At 39.0% G+C, this 19,136-nt stretch overlaps 1 protein-coding gene across 1 annotated transcript; it reads left to right on the top strand.

The window, feature by feature from the left end:
• Positions 1-7,672: 7,672 nt before the first annotated feature.
• On the top strand, positions 7,673-18,543 carry LOC134655450 (CWF19-like protein 1). Its single transcript, XM_063510915.1, has 12 exons — positions 7,673-7,893; positions 7,977-8,137; positions 8,218-8,316; positions 8,563-8,786; positions 9,261-9,376; positions 9,680-9,899; positions 10,505-10,619; positions 13,743-13,894; positions 14,313-14,489; positions 15,616-15,678; positions 16,538-16,635; positions 18,271-18,543. The coding sequence occupies exons 1-12, from the start codon at positions 7,838-7,840 to the stop codon at positions 18,422-18,424; spliced, it is 1,635 nt and encodes a 544-aa protein (XP_063366985.1). The 5' UTR covers positions 7,673-7,837; the 3' UTR covers positions 18,425-18,543.
• The last annotated feature ends 593 nt before the right edge of the window (positions 18,544-19,136 follow it).

Below are 19,136 nucleotides of genomic sequence, written 5' to 3'. Positions count from 1 at the left end.
AAGTAAACCTCATCAAGTGAATTTTACATCATACCCATTCAGACTACCTCTGATGATACAACAACCCACTAGGTGATAAAAAGGTTTTGTTGTATTATGTAATGATATTATTTCACAAAAAAAATATTAATAAAATACTACTTGTCTATTGCTTAAACACAAATAATAGCACTGTCGGCTCATCCAAAAAACTATTTTAAATTTGTTACTAATAGGAAAAGCTTGGGTCCTCTCTGGTTTAACGTATTCTATCAATTTAATGTAAATGGTAAGATGTATCATTGGTCAGATGTAATGTAATATGTATTTTAATGTGGACAAATACCCAAATATTGTCAATATTTAGACAATAATAGTAATTGACTTGGTGTATCTTTATATCTATGATACTGTGCGTTGACTTAAGGTAGCTCTATAGGATGTAGTATCGGCTTAGTTGAAACTATTACTAGGTAGCTGAGAATTGTTACTAGTTAATAACGTATACATTAAATCGTGAAGTGTATTGTCTTCTTCACTTCTGACGCTACATTTAGGCAGAGGAGTGCTCGATTCGAAATAATATTAAATTATTTTCACAAATAAACACATCATGTACATAATTTCTTACACATTTACGGAATATGTTGTCCTTATGTAATGGGCTATATACAAATAAAGCTGGTATACCTAGTCAATAACTATTAATGTCTAAATCTAAATAATGTCAATATTTGGGTATTTGTCCACATTAAAAAACATATTACATTACATCTGACCTATTATCACGTTGCCGGGTCTATTGATACTGCAAACAGCCTTATACACGCGAGAGAATTGAGATAAATACCCCAGACGGGCCGACAATAGCGACCGGATTACACGATACGGACAAAAACTAGCAGCGGTGCCCCGTAGCTTAGCAAAGAGAGCAAAAACTATACACGTCATGGGCCCCTCCGTGTATAATAACCTGCCAGCAATAATAACAGACGCACCTAGTTTGTTACTCTTTAAGAACAAACTAAAAACTTGGCTTTTTGAGCGGTCGTTCTATAATATAGAAGAATTTCTGACTGCGAAATATTAACGTAAATGAATGAAAATATAAAACTACGCAAGTAGCGAATCACCTTTAATATTTAGAATACTTTGTAATTTTTGTTTTTATTATGTTATTTGACAAAGGGATGTAACGATACCGATACCGATACGATATATCGGCAGATATAATCGGCAGGCCGATATAATCGGCAGGCCGATATATCGGCATCGCCGATTTAAATACACCCGATATCATAACAAAATGTAAACAACCCACAGTAAGGTATTTTATTGGGCAAGAATATTCTTCACCTCAATTTTAACTGTGTCAAAACTTACGTAAGTTTTACTACGATAGATTACTTACTCAACGTAACAGTGAAGCTGCTATAATCGTGCTATTTTGCTAATAGGAATATATATTCTTTGTTTTTATTTTTCAGTTTTTCACACTTCTTAAAATCAAATGTCTATTGAACATAAGTATGTTTTATGCATATAAAGGATACAATTATTAATTTATTTCAATAGTCAATAGTCAAAATATACTTTATTCATGTAGGCCTAACAACAAGCACTTATGAATCGTAACATACTTATAAATTATCTTAAGCTAATTATCAGAGCAATTTATTGATGTTATTATTCCATAATAATATTGGATTATTATACAAATCTAACTTAACACAAATTTAAGAATTTCACAAAAGGATCGTCAAACATGAAAAAAAAATTGTATAAAAAATACTAGTCTAGAATGTTTCTAGAATAAAATCTAAATGTCAAATAAATAAATTAAAAACACAAAAGAAGTACAAACATCAGAATATTCGGAATATCAATTTCCTCATCGTTAATCAAATATACCTAATAAATAAATAATCATTTCGAATAAAAATTAATCCCACGTTGTTTTATCATTCACGTAGTCTTGTGTGGTATAGTATAATACGCATTAAAAATAAGTTTACGCTTTACATCATTCTTAAATTTATTAATAGATAATTCAGTAATATGGTTTGGAAGTTTATTATAAAATCTCACACAATTACCCATTTTTAATTTTTAATTTTATGGAGCCGAGTGAAGGGCACTGCGAGCTTATGTTTATTTCTAGTATTAATATTATGAATTTCACATTTTTATCTAAAATTTACAATATTTTTATGTACATACAGAATATTCTCATAAATGTATTGACAGTGCACTGTCATTATGTCAATTTCCTTAAATGTATCTCTAAGTGAGTCTCTATGGTTCATTTTGTATATTGCTCGAATAGCCCTCTTCTGCAGAACAAAAATGGTATTTATCTCTGAAGCACCACCTCACAGTAAAATACCATATGCCATAATGCTATGGATACTTCCATATATTATATTTTATATTTTAGTTACTACTAAAATATACTAATCGAGCTGTTTTCACATCAGTTAACTGACGGATTTTGCTCACTGCAAAAGCTGCAGAACTCAGTCTATTCGAAAGAGTAGCAATATGGGGACCCCACTGGAGTTTAGAATCTAAAGTTATACCAAGAAAAACTGTACTATCAACTAATTCCAATTCCTCATCCTTCACAATGACACTTGTTTGCACATGCCTAACGTTACTACTAGTGACAAACTTAATACATTTAGTCTTTTTCTCATTTAACAATAAATTATTAACATTGAATTATTAACATTGAATTTTATTTGATTTATTAACTAACTACCAGGCTATCGATATCGGTATCGGTATCGCCGATTATTTACTTTAAATATCGGTATCGGTATCGTATCGGCAAAATTATGTATCGTTACATCCCTATTATTTGTACTAGCTATGTAAGTTGACATGTAATCACCTATTATCAATAAAATATTAGTATGAGTATGAGTATGATACAAGTTACCAATTTACATTAAATTTATAGAAAATATGTTAAAAGAGGACCCAAGCTTTTCCTATTAGTTACAAATTTAAAACAGGTTTTTCGATGGGCCGGCAGTGCTATTATTTGTGGTTAAGCAACAGACAAGTAGTATTTTATTATAATTATTTTCTTAAAATAATATCATTACATAATACAACAAAACCTTTTTATCACCAAGTGGGTTGTTGTAAAGAAAGCATCAGAGGTAGTCTGAAAGGGTTTGAAGTAAAATTCACTTATGAGGTTTATTTTACAAGCATCAGAACTACTACTCAGATAGTGGTTACACAAAAATGTGTACAACCTACACGTACTAAATTCATAATTTATTTATTTGCGTAAGATAGTACATTCAGGTTCATATAAGATTATGTCTTTAATAATCATTTAAGGAAAAGTCATTCAAGTAATAGTCAAACCGTTTTGTTTTATATAAAAATTCAAGTAGTTTTATAGTGGCAATGTTTAACTTATGTGGCAAGTCAGTGCTAAGAATTGTCTCATCTATCGGTAAATCCATATGATGAAAATCTACTTAAAGGTTGATGCAAACAATCCTTTATTATGTCAATACGGAATAAATTTCAGGCCCATATTCTCATTATGTGATTTTTGCATAAATATTAACAGTCACAGTACGCCCGGGCCCGCGCCGGCAGAGGTTTAAACACGTATAAGTGGTTCAAGCGAAGGCACGGAGACCTAAATAGAACCGTTTTCCCCTGAAGGGTAAAAAACGGATATTTAGGTTCCTGCCGAAGCTTGAACCACCGCTAAGGGCCTTGCCGGCTTATATGGTACCGAGGTGAAAGCAGCCGAGTGCTGGCAACCGGGCGGTATTATTACTTGAGTGGCGCGATAAATGTCGCTACTAGTTGATGAATTCGCTTGATTATGTCTGAGTTAGGGCTTGCAATCCGTATATCCGGATATCCGTCCAGTTTAATATCCGTATTTAGATTAAGTAATACTACAAATTTTAAGAAAACTATCTTAAAAACTTTGAAATTTATAATAGTATTCACGTTTTCGGTTGATTTTATTTATTTGGATACATTTTTTACGTTATAAAATCTGTTTATTGAAATATTACTCCTTGATTGCCGACTCTTCGTCGATATTCTTATGCAGATCGACCTAGCTCCGTAAAAGTAACTTTGAGCGTACTTTGTACCGTGTTCTTGTCAAACATGATTTGCTGTTATTATTGTTAGCGTCCGAATACTTACGTTATTAACAAAGGGCGAACAGAACTAGATCGAGTCCAACGGAGGAGGACTTCGGTTGATATTGAACTGCCGAACGAAATGCAGTAGGGTTTAGCAGACGATAAAGAAGGTTTTAGCATTTTGTATTTGAATAAATCTGTAATGAAAATCTTGATTGACTTTAAATTCAATGTAAAATCTCAACAAGAAGAGACTGGTCTAACACTTAGAAGATATTCGATTCTCTAAATATTATCAAAACCCCTATCAAGAAATGAATTTCGCAGCGCAGACTGCCAATATTAAATTGAGGGTTGAAGTATCGCCATAACCTAGTAAATTATTACTAACTAGCGACCCGCCCCGGCTCCGCACGGGTAACAAATTTTACATAAACCCTCCTCTTGAATCACTCTATTTAAAAAAAACCGCATCAAAATCCGTTGCATAATTTTAAAGATCTAAGCATACATACAGACAGACAGACAGACAGCGGGAAGCGCCTTTGTTTTATACTATGTAGTGGTATAGTTTGTATCACCTGTTCGAAAAACCATATCTAATCTAGTCAGGCAATTAAAGGTTGTGTATGAAATCTTTGCCGAAATTCATTTTTAGTTTTTGGAGAGTATAATTTAATTTTGCCATTACGTGGCAAATCAACACAATAATTCGTAGGTACTAACTTAACTAACCTAACTTCACGCGCGGTTACACCAGCTGTATGTTTGCACTTGCACATCAACTTCAAATCATCGGCGAAAAGGTAGAACGCCACAAATAGCTTAATACTTGCTGGTACGCAGCCTTGTGTACGTAATAGTAGTATATGTGACTGCTACATAATGAGAGGCATTAAAATACGAGTGTGGGTTTAAGAAACGAACGGTAGTGAGTTTCTTAATAGGATCACACGAGTGTTTTAATACCTAATTATGTACAGTTACATACACTACTTTATCTAAACACATACTTAAAACGAATTAAAAGATCAAATGGCGGTGAATGAAAATTTTTTCAAGCATGTCACGCATCCGTAGTTTTTTTAAATTACTAGACAAAAGAATGAAGTCCCTAATCTCATGTCACTCGAGATCAAATATCGTGCGGTTTATAATAAAAAAACATACTAAATTGACGTTTCGTATCGATAACTATTTTAATACCTATATGGATACTAGAATAGAGACCCACTTGAGTATTGACTGCTGTTCCAAATTTAAACTCATAACCTTACAACAATCTATAACATTATGTACATTAAAGTACAAATTTTCCTACTACCACAGATAAGAAAGTTCTCATAGTAAAATTTGTTGTAATAAAGCTGGTCATTTCCTACGGTTTCTGAACGCATTATACAGCACTAATGACATGTGTGTAGATAAAATTGTATTATATTACACTTTTTATTAAATTCATCTGGGTTTTATGAAATAAAAAGTAAGTATTCGAATTATCCGTTTTATCCGGATATCCGGATACTAAAATAATAAATATTCTAAATATCCGGATACGAAAAATGGGCGGATATCGCAAGCCCTAGTCTGAGTTACAAGGGTGTTATCTCGTAAGTGGTTCAAGCGAAGGCACGGAGACCTAAATAATTGGTTTCAGTCATCGCGTCCCGTTTGATACTTTGTCAGATGATAGTTTTGGTGCTATTGTTAATTAAAAAACACATCTGGATCACATGAACATATATTAGATTTTATTTATTTATTTATTTGCTTGATATGCTCATGTGACCAGCTGACGGTGATTCCACCGCGATACAACCGGCTGACGAGTTTTTTTATTAACAATAGCACCTAAACTATCATCTGACAAAGTATCAAGCGGGAGGCGATGACTGAAAAAAAAAAATTTTTTTTACATGTTCATGTGACCAGCTGACGGTGATTCCACCGCGATACAACCGGCTGACGATTATTTTTATTAACAATAGCACCTAAACTATCATCTGACAAAGTATCAAGCGGGAGGCGATGACTGAAAAAAAAAATTTTTTTTACATGTTCATGTGACCAGCTGACGGTGATTCCACCGCGATACAACCGGCTGACGATTTTTTTTATTAACAATAGCACCTAAACTATCATCTGACAAAGTATCAAGCGGGAGGCGATGACTGAAAAAAAAAATTTTTTTTACATGTTCATGTGACCAGCTGACGGTGATTCCACCGCGATACAACCGGCTGACGATGTTTTTTATTAACAATAGCACCTAAACTGTCATCTGACAAAGTATCAAGCGGGAGGCGATGACTGAAAAAAAATTTTTTTTTTACATGTTGATGTGACCAGCTGACGGTATTTCCACCGCGATACAACCGGCTGACGATTTTTTTTTATTAACAATAGCATCTAAACTATCATCTGGCAAAGTATCAAACGGGAGGCGATGACTGAAAAAATATTTTTTTTTTACGTGTTTCGGTGGCTGCCATTCCTCAACCCACCAACGGAGCGGCAGCTGACGTCCACGAGGATTCATCATACGTAGCCGTTAACCACTATAGGAGTTATCGCCTGGGAGGCGATTGGTCATGGAAACCTGTTCGTGGCTCGCGGTCTATACTAAGGCCATTCAAAAATAAACCTTAATACTGTAGCCCGAAGGCTCTTTTTACAACAACTGCCGCTCGATTCGCCGTCTCAACTCGAGTTGGTACTATGACCATTCAAAAATAAACCTTAATTCCGTGACCCGAAGGTTCATTTTACAACAACTGCCGCTCGATTCGCCATTCCAAGTATCCCAACTCGAGTTCACTGCTAGTATGGCCATTCAAAAATAAACCTTAATTCCGTGCCCTGAAGGTTCTTTTTACAACAACTGCCGCGTAACTCGCCGTCTCAACTCGCTCCGCGCCTGTGCCTGTGACCTTGTCGCGAACCACGCGAATCGTCGAGTCGAGTCAACTCGATTTTGAATTCGAATCAGCGGCCGAATCAATTCGAATGATTCGAATTGAAAAAAAGTGGACTCGTCACATCGCTAATATTTCCACCATACATGTCTGACATGAGTGACATGTCTCATGTCAGGTCATACGCGGATTAGACTCTTGCGCGAGCCTCGAGACGAGCCGCGAGCCGCGCCACGAGACACGAGTCCACCGCTTACACTCGCGTTCGGCTTGTCATTCGGTTATAAACCTTATGCCGTGCCTTTAGTGTTTAAATTATATTAGCTCGACGAGCTTGCGAGCCACGAGACGAGCCGCGAGCCCACCGCTTACACTCGCGTCTCGTGGCGCGGCTCGCGGCTCGTCTCGTGGCTCGCGCGAGAGTCTAATCCGCCTATCAGATTGTCACACAAGACAACAGATAATAAAAATGTCACTTTCATGTGTCACTTTGAAATTAAAATCAGGCTGGCCAATACACAGTGTGATAATGTTTGTCTAAGTAGATGAAATAACTGCTGAAATTTTACAACGATAGTGCTTGAACAGCTCGCTAGTTGTTTTGATTTTGACATTGACAGTCCAGTCGGCACAACAAAGTGCCAATGCCAAGCGCTGCGTTGTATCTATTTAGAACGTCCAAATAAAAATCAAATATTTCATTGATTTATTCTGTGACTTGGATTAATTCATTATTAATAGTTCCAGCATTCCGTCTTGAGTGTTGGCTAAAATTCTAACCGGTAAAGGAATCCCTATTTGACTGTTACGACGATGTCTGCAACCGTAACTTCTTCATCCGCATTTGCAGATCAATCAAAGCAGAAAACGTAATATTTCTTTTATTTTTATAAGCATTTTTGAGGTATTATTCCTCGAATGTGTTTTTACTAACCAAAGTTTATTCCTTTAGCTTGTTTTGCGGCGATGTGAATGGAAACTTCCTGAGTTTATTTTCCCGCGTTGAAACCATCGTTAAGAAGTCTGGCCCATTTGATGTTTTACTATGCGTGGGGAACTTCTTTGGCGAAGACAATTCACAGTTGGATGCTTATAAAATGGGCTATAGAAAAGGTAATTTAATTTGAATTATATGAAGACTTAATTGTGCAAGTTTTTAAAAGCTTTAAGTTGTAACACTTGATTGTTTCTAGTTCCAGTAACTACTTATGTTTTTGGGCCAAGCAACAGTGATCATTGTCAATACTACTGTGAAGAAGGATCTGAAATTGTCCCCAATGTGGTTTATATGGGTAAGACATTCATTTACTTAACAAACAAACTTGTGTTAAATGTCATATTTTAAAACATATGAATACAAGTGACCCGCCCCGGCTTAGCAAACAAATTATACATAAACCTTCCTCTTGAATCATTCTTATCTATTAAAAAAGAAATTTCACAATTTTTATGTTTGGCTAGTTCTGTTTCCAATATTTAGGACTTAAAATCCAATTGGAGACAAATTCTTCTTCATTTATTACAATTACTATTTCCAGGGAAAAGGGGAATCTTCACAACGAGCCAAGATGTAAAAATAGCCTACTTAAGCGGTCTATCTCGCAGAGAGCTCGGCAAAGACATGCCCATGTGTACATTTGAGCCCAGCGACTGCAGTGCCGTAAGAGATGCTTGTTTCCGGGGCCAGAGTGAGTATAGAGGCGTCGACATACTGATTACTACTCTGTGGCCTGCGGGGATACAACAAGATGAAAATCGAAAGGTAATAACTAGGCTTGACTACTTAATATACTTAGATTAATTATGGTTTTAAAATGTTGCCACCCCCTAGTAGGGTCCATGTATGTACTAACTAACATAAGAACACATTGTAATATCATGGCTGCAATAAACAATTATGATTATATGGTGTTGTTATGAAATTCTAAAACATCATAAGATATATGTATAAATGCCTGGGTCCCGAAAGGTGTCAAAATATGTCAAACAAATTTATCAAGAGGAGAGATGGTAGAAAAAGATAGACATAGCATACATATCCTTATTAAATATGATCTGGGCCATGATATTAAATACTTTGGCACTAGCCAAGACAAGATAAATGGTCAGTCAGTTGGATGTATATTTCTGCGCTTTTATAGCTTAGGTTTCATTGCACTAATAATACAATATACTTTTTTTAATCATAATATATATTTTTATGACCCTGAACGAAAATTATTTATTATATTTACAGATAGAAGTAGAGCAAGAAAGAACATCAGATTTGATAGCATGGCTAACTATGCATATAAAACCAAGGTATCATTTGGTGCCTTCACTAAATAAATATTTCGAGAGGCAGCCTTACAGGTAACATTACAGTCATGCTAATTCCTATAGATATGTTCATCTAATAGACATATAATAGACTATTGGTTAAAAAGATTTAAATAAACACTATAATATTGCAGAAGTAGGCTCTTAGGAAAATGTTTTTTCTGGTTGGCTCACAAAAAATGATGTACAAAATGTTATGTTTACTTTATAATTCAACATAAATTGTTTTTAGACAGTATTTCGTAAGCTTTAGGAAAACTGAGAGAAAAATCAAATTTACACACATTTGGTAAAACCACCAATAGACCATTGTAAATTATAAATAATAATTTACAGAAACTTAAGTGTCCATCAAGACTACAGAGAGAGCGCAACTCGGTTCATAGCGTTAGCGCCCGTCGGCAACAAGGATAAGGAGAAATGGATCTATGCGTGTTCCCTGCAGGCCATCGGTAAGATGCGCATGACTGACTTGCTGCAAGCCACTACTGACGAGACGGCGTGCCCTTTCGATCCGGAGCTCTTGAAACAACATCAGCCCGGGAAGGTTGTCAAGGTAAATTTTCGAGTAATAATTTTAATGAAAACGAAAGCAAAGGATATGGAGGAATTTCTGGTTAAGACTAATTTGAGTACTTATTCCAGCAATTTGTTTGTTAATGCCGAAAATAAAAAAGGTTAAGCTAATTTTAATTTTTGCAATTTATTTGCTAGAATCATGGTTAACACAGATGTTACATCGGAATATTAGTCCAGCACAATTGTGCTGACTTACGGCGTGCAAATTTTACTATACATTTTAACGTGTTTTTATTCATTCGCGCGACATGTTTCGGAGAGCCTAGGTCTCGAAGGTGTTTTGGGCTATGTTAAAATCATGGACATTTGTTATATTGAACGTTAGTGTACAGAAAAGTCCATTAGACCGTAAACCTGTGTATGAACAATCTGTCTGGTCTGGCTGGATGTCCGTCGTGAACTGACCTTATTTTGTCGTGTCGTTGTCATGTCTAATTTTGAATTGAAATGTCCGTAGTTCCAAATATGTAAGTCAGTCAGCCAGTCAGTCAGTTGGTCTATATCGGATCGCCACGGAGGTTGGAAGCCACGACAACTTAGATAAGATGAGCAAAAAGTGAGATTAGGTTCTCTGTGTTGCAGTTTACTGGCAACGGCCAATTCTTCTACGACATGGATGCGAGAGATGACGACCACGGCGGCAAAAGAAAAAGGAAGGGTGACCATCAAGAGAGGAAACGGAAGGAATTTGATCAAGGTTGGTTGCTCCATATTAGTTGTTTACGGCACTTTGCAGATGCTTATGATTTTAGAGCCGGATTGTCTTTTGGCTGTCATAAACTCAAATCTAATTTTAAGGAATTAAATGATTATGATGCGCTTTTGGTATATCCTTGTTTCACGCAGAAACGGAGCAAGAGTTTTTTTGTGTAGGTAGGTAGTTTAAAACACTTGACTGTTGTCATTGAATATGAACAGTGTTTTTTTTTTGTGTAAATGTATTTCTCTTTCCAATTATAATTTTTTTAAATATCTACTGTGCCTAATATATGGTAAAGATGATTTCTATTTATGTCATATAAGCACCACACATAGATGTGATATTTGTTCCCGAGTTAAGAATTTCATCAGATGATGACAAAATAACCAGGACAACCTTAGGAAGTATCCTACCGTTATCCCGGTTATTGGCGACAGCTCATGGGAGCCTGGTGTCCGCGTGGTAACTAATCCCAGGAATAGGTACATAGTGATGTAGGCACTAATTTTTACGAAAGCTATTGCCATCTGACCTTCCAACTCAGAGGAAAAACTAGGCCTTATTGGGATTAATCCGGTTTCCTCACTATGTTTTCCTTCACCGAAAAGCGTATGGTGAATATCAAAATGATATACCTAACGCACATAAGGTTCCCGAGTTAATAGATATAATATTAGGTTTCATTTCTATCTGTCGTAAGCATGGATATTTGTTTCTGAGTTATCGTTGTTCAAGTATTTATCTGTCTTTAACTACTTATATGTGTTAGTTGTGTTACTTATATAATAATTCTGATTTCTGACTGCGGTTCTTATAGAGGCATCTCCCTTCTATCCACTGCCGGTAAAATCTTAGCGCATATACTTAACACCCGCTTAGGTTGCCTAGCAGAACAGCTCTTGCCGGAGAGCCAGTGCGGTTTTCGACCTTATAGGGGCACTATTGATGCTATATTTGTTCTAAAACAAATCCAAGAAAAAAGCTTAGAACAAAATTGTCCCCTATATATGTGCTTTGTGGACCTTGAAAAGGCTTTCGACCGCGTGCCGCGCGAAGCTCTCTGGCTTGTTTTGCAAAAAACTGGGTGTCCCGAAAAGTTCGTTAACTTGGTCAAACAGTTTCATGAAAATATGATGGCTACAGTTCGACATGAAAGCGAGTTTTCGGAACATTTTCCAGTCACCAGCGGTGTCAAACAGGGTTGTGTGATGGCTCCAACTCTTTTTGCGTTGTATTTCTCCACAGTGCTTGAGGACTCACTTCTTGCGTGCTCTGGACAAATACAACTTAGCGTCCGTTCTGACAGAAGTGTATTCGACCTGTCTCGATTTAAGTCTAAAACGAAAACCACAGAGCTCTCCGTTCTCGAGATTCTCTATGCCGACGACGTTTGCTTGATGGCCGATAGCATGGAGGCGCTTCAGTCCTACATGGATGCTCTGCAAAGGTCGTGCCTTAGATTTGGCTTAGTAATAAGCATATCCAAGACTCAAGTGCTTAAACAACCAGCCCGTAATTGCGAAGCGGACACTTCCGACCTAACTATAGAAGGGAAACCCCTAACCGAAGTGTCCTCTTTCAAGTATCTTGGGAGCCAGATCAGAAAGGATAACAGACTAGCCTCCGAGATCCCATCTAGAATTGCTAAGGCTGCGTCCACTTTCGGTCGGTTAACGCATCGTGTCTGGGGATCGCATGATCTAAAGCTGCGGACGAAGTTGTCGGTGTACAGAGCCATGGTTCTTTCGATTCTTTTGTATGCTTCGGAAACATGGTGTTTGTACAAAGGCGACATTCGCTTGCTAGACACGTTCCACTTGCGTTGTCTACGTTCCATTCTGCGTATAAAATGGCAAGATCGCGTTCCCAACACTGAAGTACTTCGTCGCTGCAAGATGCCTGGCATGGAGGCGCTCTTGATGAAGGGTCAGCTAAGATGGTGTGGGCATGTTTGGCGTATGAGTGATTGCAGACTACCGAAAGCCGTTTTCTACTCCCAGCTATCAGCTGGTAAACGGAAGCAAGGTGGGCAGCACCTACGTTACAAGGATGTGCTTAAGCGCCACCTAACTGCCTGCGGTATACCACCTGACAAATGGGAGAAGCTTGCTTCTCAGCGGCCAGAATGGCGTTCTCGCGTTAAGTTGAGCGTAAAGAACTTTGAAGACGCTCGTCTCACTGATCTTGATGCGAAACGTCAGATACGTAAATCCCGGCCAAAACCCTCCTATAATTATACGTACAATAATTCTGGTCAACTTTACTGCCCCACCTGCGATAGAGTTTTTAAAAATAAGTTCGGCTTTGCCAGCCATATCAGAGCTCACGCTCGTAATTAGCTAGGGTCGCCGTTGCCGATTACGGCATGGATAACTATATATATATAATAATATATCGTCGTTACATCTAATACCTATTATTGTGGGGCAAATCAACGTGCCCGTGGGAGTATAAAAAACAAGCAACAACGGTTGCACTCCGGGAGTGCCGATAGAAGTGAAAACTCACCTCACTATATTACCGACGCCCGGTAACACGATACATACGTTTAGCGGAGGTATTCTATTTATTTATTATATATTATTATCATTCTCGAATAAGATCACACTTTCTCATTGACATGTTTATTTACATACTGCCATGACAACGTCAAATTATTTGAACATAGGTAAAGAGTCTTGAAAAGGAGTCCGCAACAGTCAAATAACATTCAGTTTTTCTTTATTGATTTAAATGCCATCTAAATTAACGTAACCTAACCAAACCTATCCTATTGAAGCGCGGCACCCTACCGCGGCGCGCGAGGCTGCCCGCCTCCGCGCCGGGCCCGAGCACCGCTCCCCGATTATGAGTGGCCATCTAAACCTTACGCCCCTTACGGTCCTTACGGTCACGTGATCGCCTTACGCTGTCTCGAGTTTATAATTTTTTCCCCACCTCAAAAAGTGCCCAGCGCCGCTAAAGAAGTTTTCACTTCAAAAAAGTGAGAAAGATGCAACACACATCGTGCGTGTGTGCGTGTGAGACGTCCGGCTTAAAGATTTACGACTCTGCAAGCACGTTGATTTTGACCCCACAATTAATTTAAGATTGGTAGTATTTATCTTATCTTATCCGCAGATCAATGCTGGTTCTGCCTGGCGTCGCCCACCGTTGAGAAGCACCTCGTGATATGTGTGGGCGAGCATTGCTATCTCGCTCTACCCAAGGGGCCTCTCACCCCGGACCATGTCTTGATATTACCCATTACACATCACCAATCGGTTCTTAAAGTAAGTATAATATCTCTACTCATAAACATGGATTACGTAGGTACCTTAAAAACAACATTATTTTACTATGCTTTATTAGATCTACTATTGTGCCTATGATAGCGGCCAGGCAAGTCCAATTTTACGTCTAAAAGTAATAACATCATTAGCAATCATTAAGAATAATTTCAAAAATATAATAAAGCGATTAAATTATAGATCACATACAATAGCACTACAGAATATTTTCTCCCATAAATGGCTTTTACTCCTCGTAAATTCTAGCAAGGTGGATTCTGCCAAGTGCAGACGTTTGATTTGTGAGAAGAGATAGCTTGGTCAAATTTTGATATAATTGTGTTTAGTTTAATTGTAAATAGGTATGCCATTTCCCAAACGTGACATGAAAATACACACTAAGAATCAATTCCCATTCCAGGCACCCGAGGAAGTAGTATCAGAGATAAAGAAGTTTAAAGACGCGTTACGCAACATGTACGCGTCCAGCGGCAAGGCGGTCGTGTTCTTCGAGAGGAACTACCGCACCTCGCACATGCAGATACAGTGCGTGCCGGTGCCGAGGGCCAGCGTACCGCAGTTGCTCGAGGTGTTCCAGGTATGCTAATATCGACCTTATCATTCATGTGATACAGTTTATAATCGAAACAGCAGAAATAAAGAAGTTTAAAGACGCGCTGCGTAACATGTACGCGTCCAGCGGATACAGATACAGTGCGTGCCGGTGCCGAGGGCCAGCGTACCGCAGTTGCTCGAGGTGTTCCAGGTATGCTAATATCGACCTTATCATTCATGTGATACAGTTTATAATCGAAACAGCAGAAATAAAGAAGTTTAAAGACGCGCTGCGTAACATGTACGCGTCCAGCGGATACAGATACAGTGCGTGCCGGTACCGAGGGCCAGCGTACCGCAGTTGCTCGAGGTGTTCCAGGTATGCTAATATCGACCTTATCATTCATGTGATACAGTTTATAATCGAAACAGCAGAAATAAAGAAGTTTAAAGACGCGCTGCGTAACATGTACGCGTCCAGCGGATACAGATACAGTGCGTGCCGGTGCCGAGGGCCAGCGTACCTCAGTTGCTCGAGGTGTTCCAGGTATGCTAATATCGACCTTATCATTCATGTGATACAGTTTATAATCGCAACAGCAGAAATAAAGAAGTTTAAAGACGCGCTGCGTAACATGTACGCGTCCAGCGGATACAGATACAGTGCGTGCCGGTGCCGAGGGCCAGCGTACCTCAGTTGCTCGAGGTGTTCCAGGTATGCTAATATCGACCTTATCATTCATGTGATACAGTTTATAATCGCAACAGCAGAAATAAAGAAGTTTAAAGACGCGCTGCGTAACATGTACGCGTCCAGCGGATACGGATACAGTGCGTGCCGGTGCCGAGGGCCAGCGTACCGCAGCTGCTGGAGGTGTTCCAGGTATGCTAATATCGACCTTATTGTATAGTTGATACAGTTCATAATCGAATGCAAATATCGATTTTATAGCTTAGGAAGTAGTAGTAAAAATTAAGTCTAAAGATGCGTTGCGCAATATATACGCGTCTAATACTATTCATTAACCAAACTCATTTCTGAGTTCGTAAGGCTTCTCAACTTCTCATTCACACTTGCATAGTCGTAGAAAGAGTGAGAGAGACAGTAATATGATAGCATAATATAGTGGCACCAAACAGCCTTAATGACGGTTTTACTGTTTTGACAGGACGAGGCGGGCATCAACAGCGTACAGATAGAAGTGCTGCCGCCGTACTCGGAGCTCAGCCAGGTAATTCAACAATTCTGAATAAAAATATACAGGGTCTCTGACCATGGGGCTTTAAATCCAGGGCTCGATTCTACTCGCTAAACTGAGCTACTTTTATTATGGCACAAACCCCGAAATCCCGCATTTTTTTTTTTTACTTTTTCATACATTTTGGCTGATCAGATGTCGACGTTTTGTATGGAAAAGCCAAAAAATTTCCCCGATTTTAGGGTTGGTCCCATAGTAAAAGTAGCTCAGTTTAGCGAGTAAAATGAAGCCCTGAATTTAAAGCCCCATGGTCAGAGACACCATGCATGTAACGTAATCAACCTCTCCCTCTTAGCGTATTGCACAAATTTTCTCTATTTCATACCTACCGTTTTCTTAGAAACTGGCATATACCGCGTTTCGGAATTTGCTTCGGGGGAAAGTTAAGGGTTGAAAAAAAAAAAAACTACGATTTATAACATAATTAATACGTATCACGACATAGTATAAAATAAAGTCGCTTCCCGCTGTCTGTTCTTATGTATGCTTAGATCTTTAAAACTACGCAACGGATTTTGATGCGGTTTTTGAAGTGAAAACTTCTTTAGCGGCGCTGTGCACTTTTTGAGGTGGGAAAAAAATGTTAAACTCGAGACAGCGTAAGACGATCACGTGACCGTAAGACGTAAGATGTCTTGAGTTTTCACTTTTGTCGGCACTCCCAGAGTGCAACCCGTTGTTTTTTTAAATAGATAGTGACTCAAGAGGAAGGTTATGTATAATTTGTTAACCCGTGCGAAGCCGGGGCGGGTCGCTAGTGTCTTATATATCCGAATTGTAAAAAGGTATCCAATAATTATGCCACATATTGAACATTTTTTTTTGAATGAAGGTTACGATGCCCGGGATGCCGTACTTTCACGCCGAGCTACCCAGCGGCGAGCAGCTCTTCGCCAACACCAAGCAGAATTTCCCGCTGCAGTTCGGGAGGTATGTGAACACTTAGTGTAAGGCCTGAGTCACAGACAAGACATCCTCTAGACTGAGCATAGTAACGCTACCCCCTCTGCCACTTATACGGTAGTTTTACTCCATCTTCGAGTCAATCCCGTGCCGTGATTGGTCCGTGTCTTTGAACGTACCAATCACGGCACGGGATTCGCTCACCTCGTCCCCCGCACCCCCGTATTTTTGGCAGCATCGGTTTCATGAAATAATTGCTCTAAACTCCGTCTAGAGGATTCCTAGTCTATGGCCTGAGTGGACGCTCATGTTGGGCGTGCAGCGGGGCGGGGCGTGCGGCGTGCATGTTAAACAAATGCAAGCGTATAGGAGCGGCCTTAGTGCACGCTGCTCACATCACTTGTGAGCCCGACGCCACGCTGCACGCCCCGCCGAACGCTCCGCTTCGAGCGTCCACTCAGGCCTTACACTTACTGATGTGCCGTCGAAACGATTCCAAAATTGCGTATTTTCCACACGCAGAAAAATCGAATGATACCAATTAACAATGCTCCTTTAATCAGTTGACGTGCTTATACGTATTAAAATCCATATCTAAACCTAAGCTGTATGACGGAAGGGTTGTATGTTACAGATGTGCAAGTTGCGGAAAGTTTCATGAAACTCACTAGGAAATATGGGAAATTTAAATTTAAAATTGGAAAGTTTCAATTCTCATACAAAAATGTAAGAAATTTTCCGAATTTTTCTTACGTTAAATTTCAGAAACGTTTTGCGATTTTGGAAAGTTTCCTTAGGCACATCAGTACGGAAGGGTCACGCTTACGGCAGCCGTGGTATATAGATAGCTAAAAATAAGTTTTGAACCGTGGAAAGAGTCTACTTACAGATGTAGTGCATAATTATTTTCCATCGTATTTTAACGGAAACGTTCGTATTTGACATGCCACTTCAATCAACCTCAGTACTTTTTGTACGGATACTTACTGAAATAGCATGACACGTACGAACGTTTCCGTGAAAATACGAAGGAAAATAATTATACACTACATCTGTACACTACAGTCTTTGATAGATTTTAAACTGTCCGTGTCATTTTTAGGGTTCCGTACCCAAAGGGTAAAAACGTGACCATATTACTAAGATTCCGCTGTCCGTCCGTCCGTCCGTCCGTCACCAGGCTGTATCTCACGAACCGTGATAGCTAGACAGTTGAAATTTTCACAGATGATGTATTTATGTTGCCGCTATAACAACAAATACTAAAAACTGAATAAAATAAAGATTTAAGTGGGGCTCCCATACAACAAACGTGATTTTTGACCGAAGTTAAGCAACGTCAGGCGGAGTCAGTACTTGGACGGGTGACCGTTTTTTTTACTTGTTTTTTTTTGCTTGTTTTGCTCTATTTTTTGTTGATGGTGCGTAACCCTCCGTGCGCGAGTCCGACTCGCACTTGACCAGTTTTTTTAAATTGTAGAATCCTTTTCTATACCCAATTTTTGACATGTGTGATTTCGTTTATTAATTTTCTTCTGTGGAAAAAACGAGGGGAGGCCTTTGCCCAGCAGTGGGACACCAAAATAGGCTAGAGAAAAAAAAAATTCTTTTCTTTTTTCAAGACCTATGCGTACGGTTCTTAGAATCCTGTTTCTGTTTCAGAGACGTCCTCTCCAGCCCCGAAATCCTCGACTGCGAGGACAAAGCCGACTGGCGGCAGTGCCTCCTCAGCCGCGACCAAGAGGACGCCTTTGTGGCCGAGTTCAGGACCAAGTTCCGCCCCTACGACTTCACGGCCGACGAGGACAGCGACTGATTCTGGGCCTGGCTCGAGCACGTGCTGAACAAGATGTATGTTGTATCAGGTAACTGCGTTTTGGTCATTTTTCTTGTTTCCGTTTTTCTGAAACTGTTTTTTGTGCTCGATATTTACGATTAACCTTTTAACCGCCGTAAGACATACAAAAGACATATATATTTTCGCCGCGGTCTGATAAATAAGACAAAACTTCGTACCGCTGGCGACACGAGCACGCTCGATGAAAAATTCTAAGTGTAAGGCCTGAGTGGACGCTCGAAGCGGAGCGTTCGGCGGGGCGTGCAGCGTGGCGTCGAACTCCCAAGTGATTTGAGCAGCGTGCACTAAGGCCGCTCGTATACGCTTGCATTTGTTTAACATGCACGCCGCACGCCCCGCCCCGTTGCACGCCCAACTCGAGCGTCCACTCAGGCCTTACACTAAGGCGGGCTAAAAGATTAAATTATACCTACCTATTATTGTACCTTTCTACTCCATGCATGTAAATGATAATATGATTCTGATCAGTCTTTCATGCCGGTATTCTTTACATCGATTGTGAATTTTATTGTAACGCCATACATCACATACATGTATTGGTAGATAAACCATTTCTTGTTGTTATTCTGTCCGGTCAGCCAAGAGATAATAGTACCATAGTTTGTTAGAAGACAATATACACCACCTTCTTCTGACACGCTTAGTAGACAACCCTTAATTGAAAGGGTTT

The sequence above is a fragment of the Cydia amplana genome, chromosome 16, assembly GCF_948474715.1.
Source record: "Cydia amplana chromosome 16, ilCydAmpl1.1, whole genome shotgun sequence".
In the NCBI taxonomy this organism is placed as follows: Eukaryota; Metazoa; Arthropoda; class Insecta; order Lepidoptera; family Tortricidae; genus Cydia; species Cydia amplana.
The sequence above is the reverse complement of the archived record's forward strand: the minus strand, read 5'-3'. Positions and strand labels throughout refer to the sequence as shown.

Bases quoted from the DNA above. Each gene is read 5' to 3' on its own strand.
- LOC134655450 (XM_063510915.1), top strand. From the start codon at position 7,838: ATGTCTGCAACCGTAACTTCTTCATCCGCATTTGCAGATCAATCAAAG. The intron at 8,317-8,562 runs GTAAGACATTCA...TACTATTTCCAG, and splicing joins CCCCAATGTGGTTTATATGG to GGAAAAGGGGAATCTTCACA. The intron at 13,895-14,312 runs GTAAGTATAATA...TTCCCATTCCAG, and splicing joins ATCACCAATCGGTTCTTAAA to GCACCCGAGGAAGTAGTATC.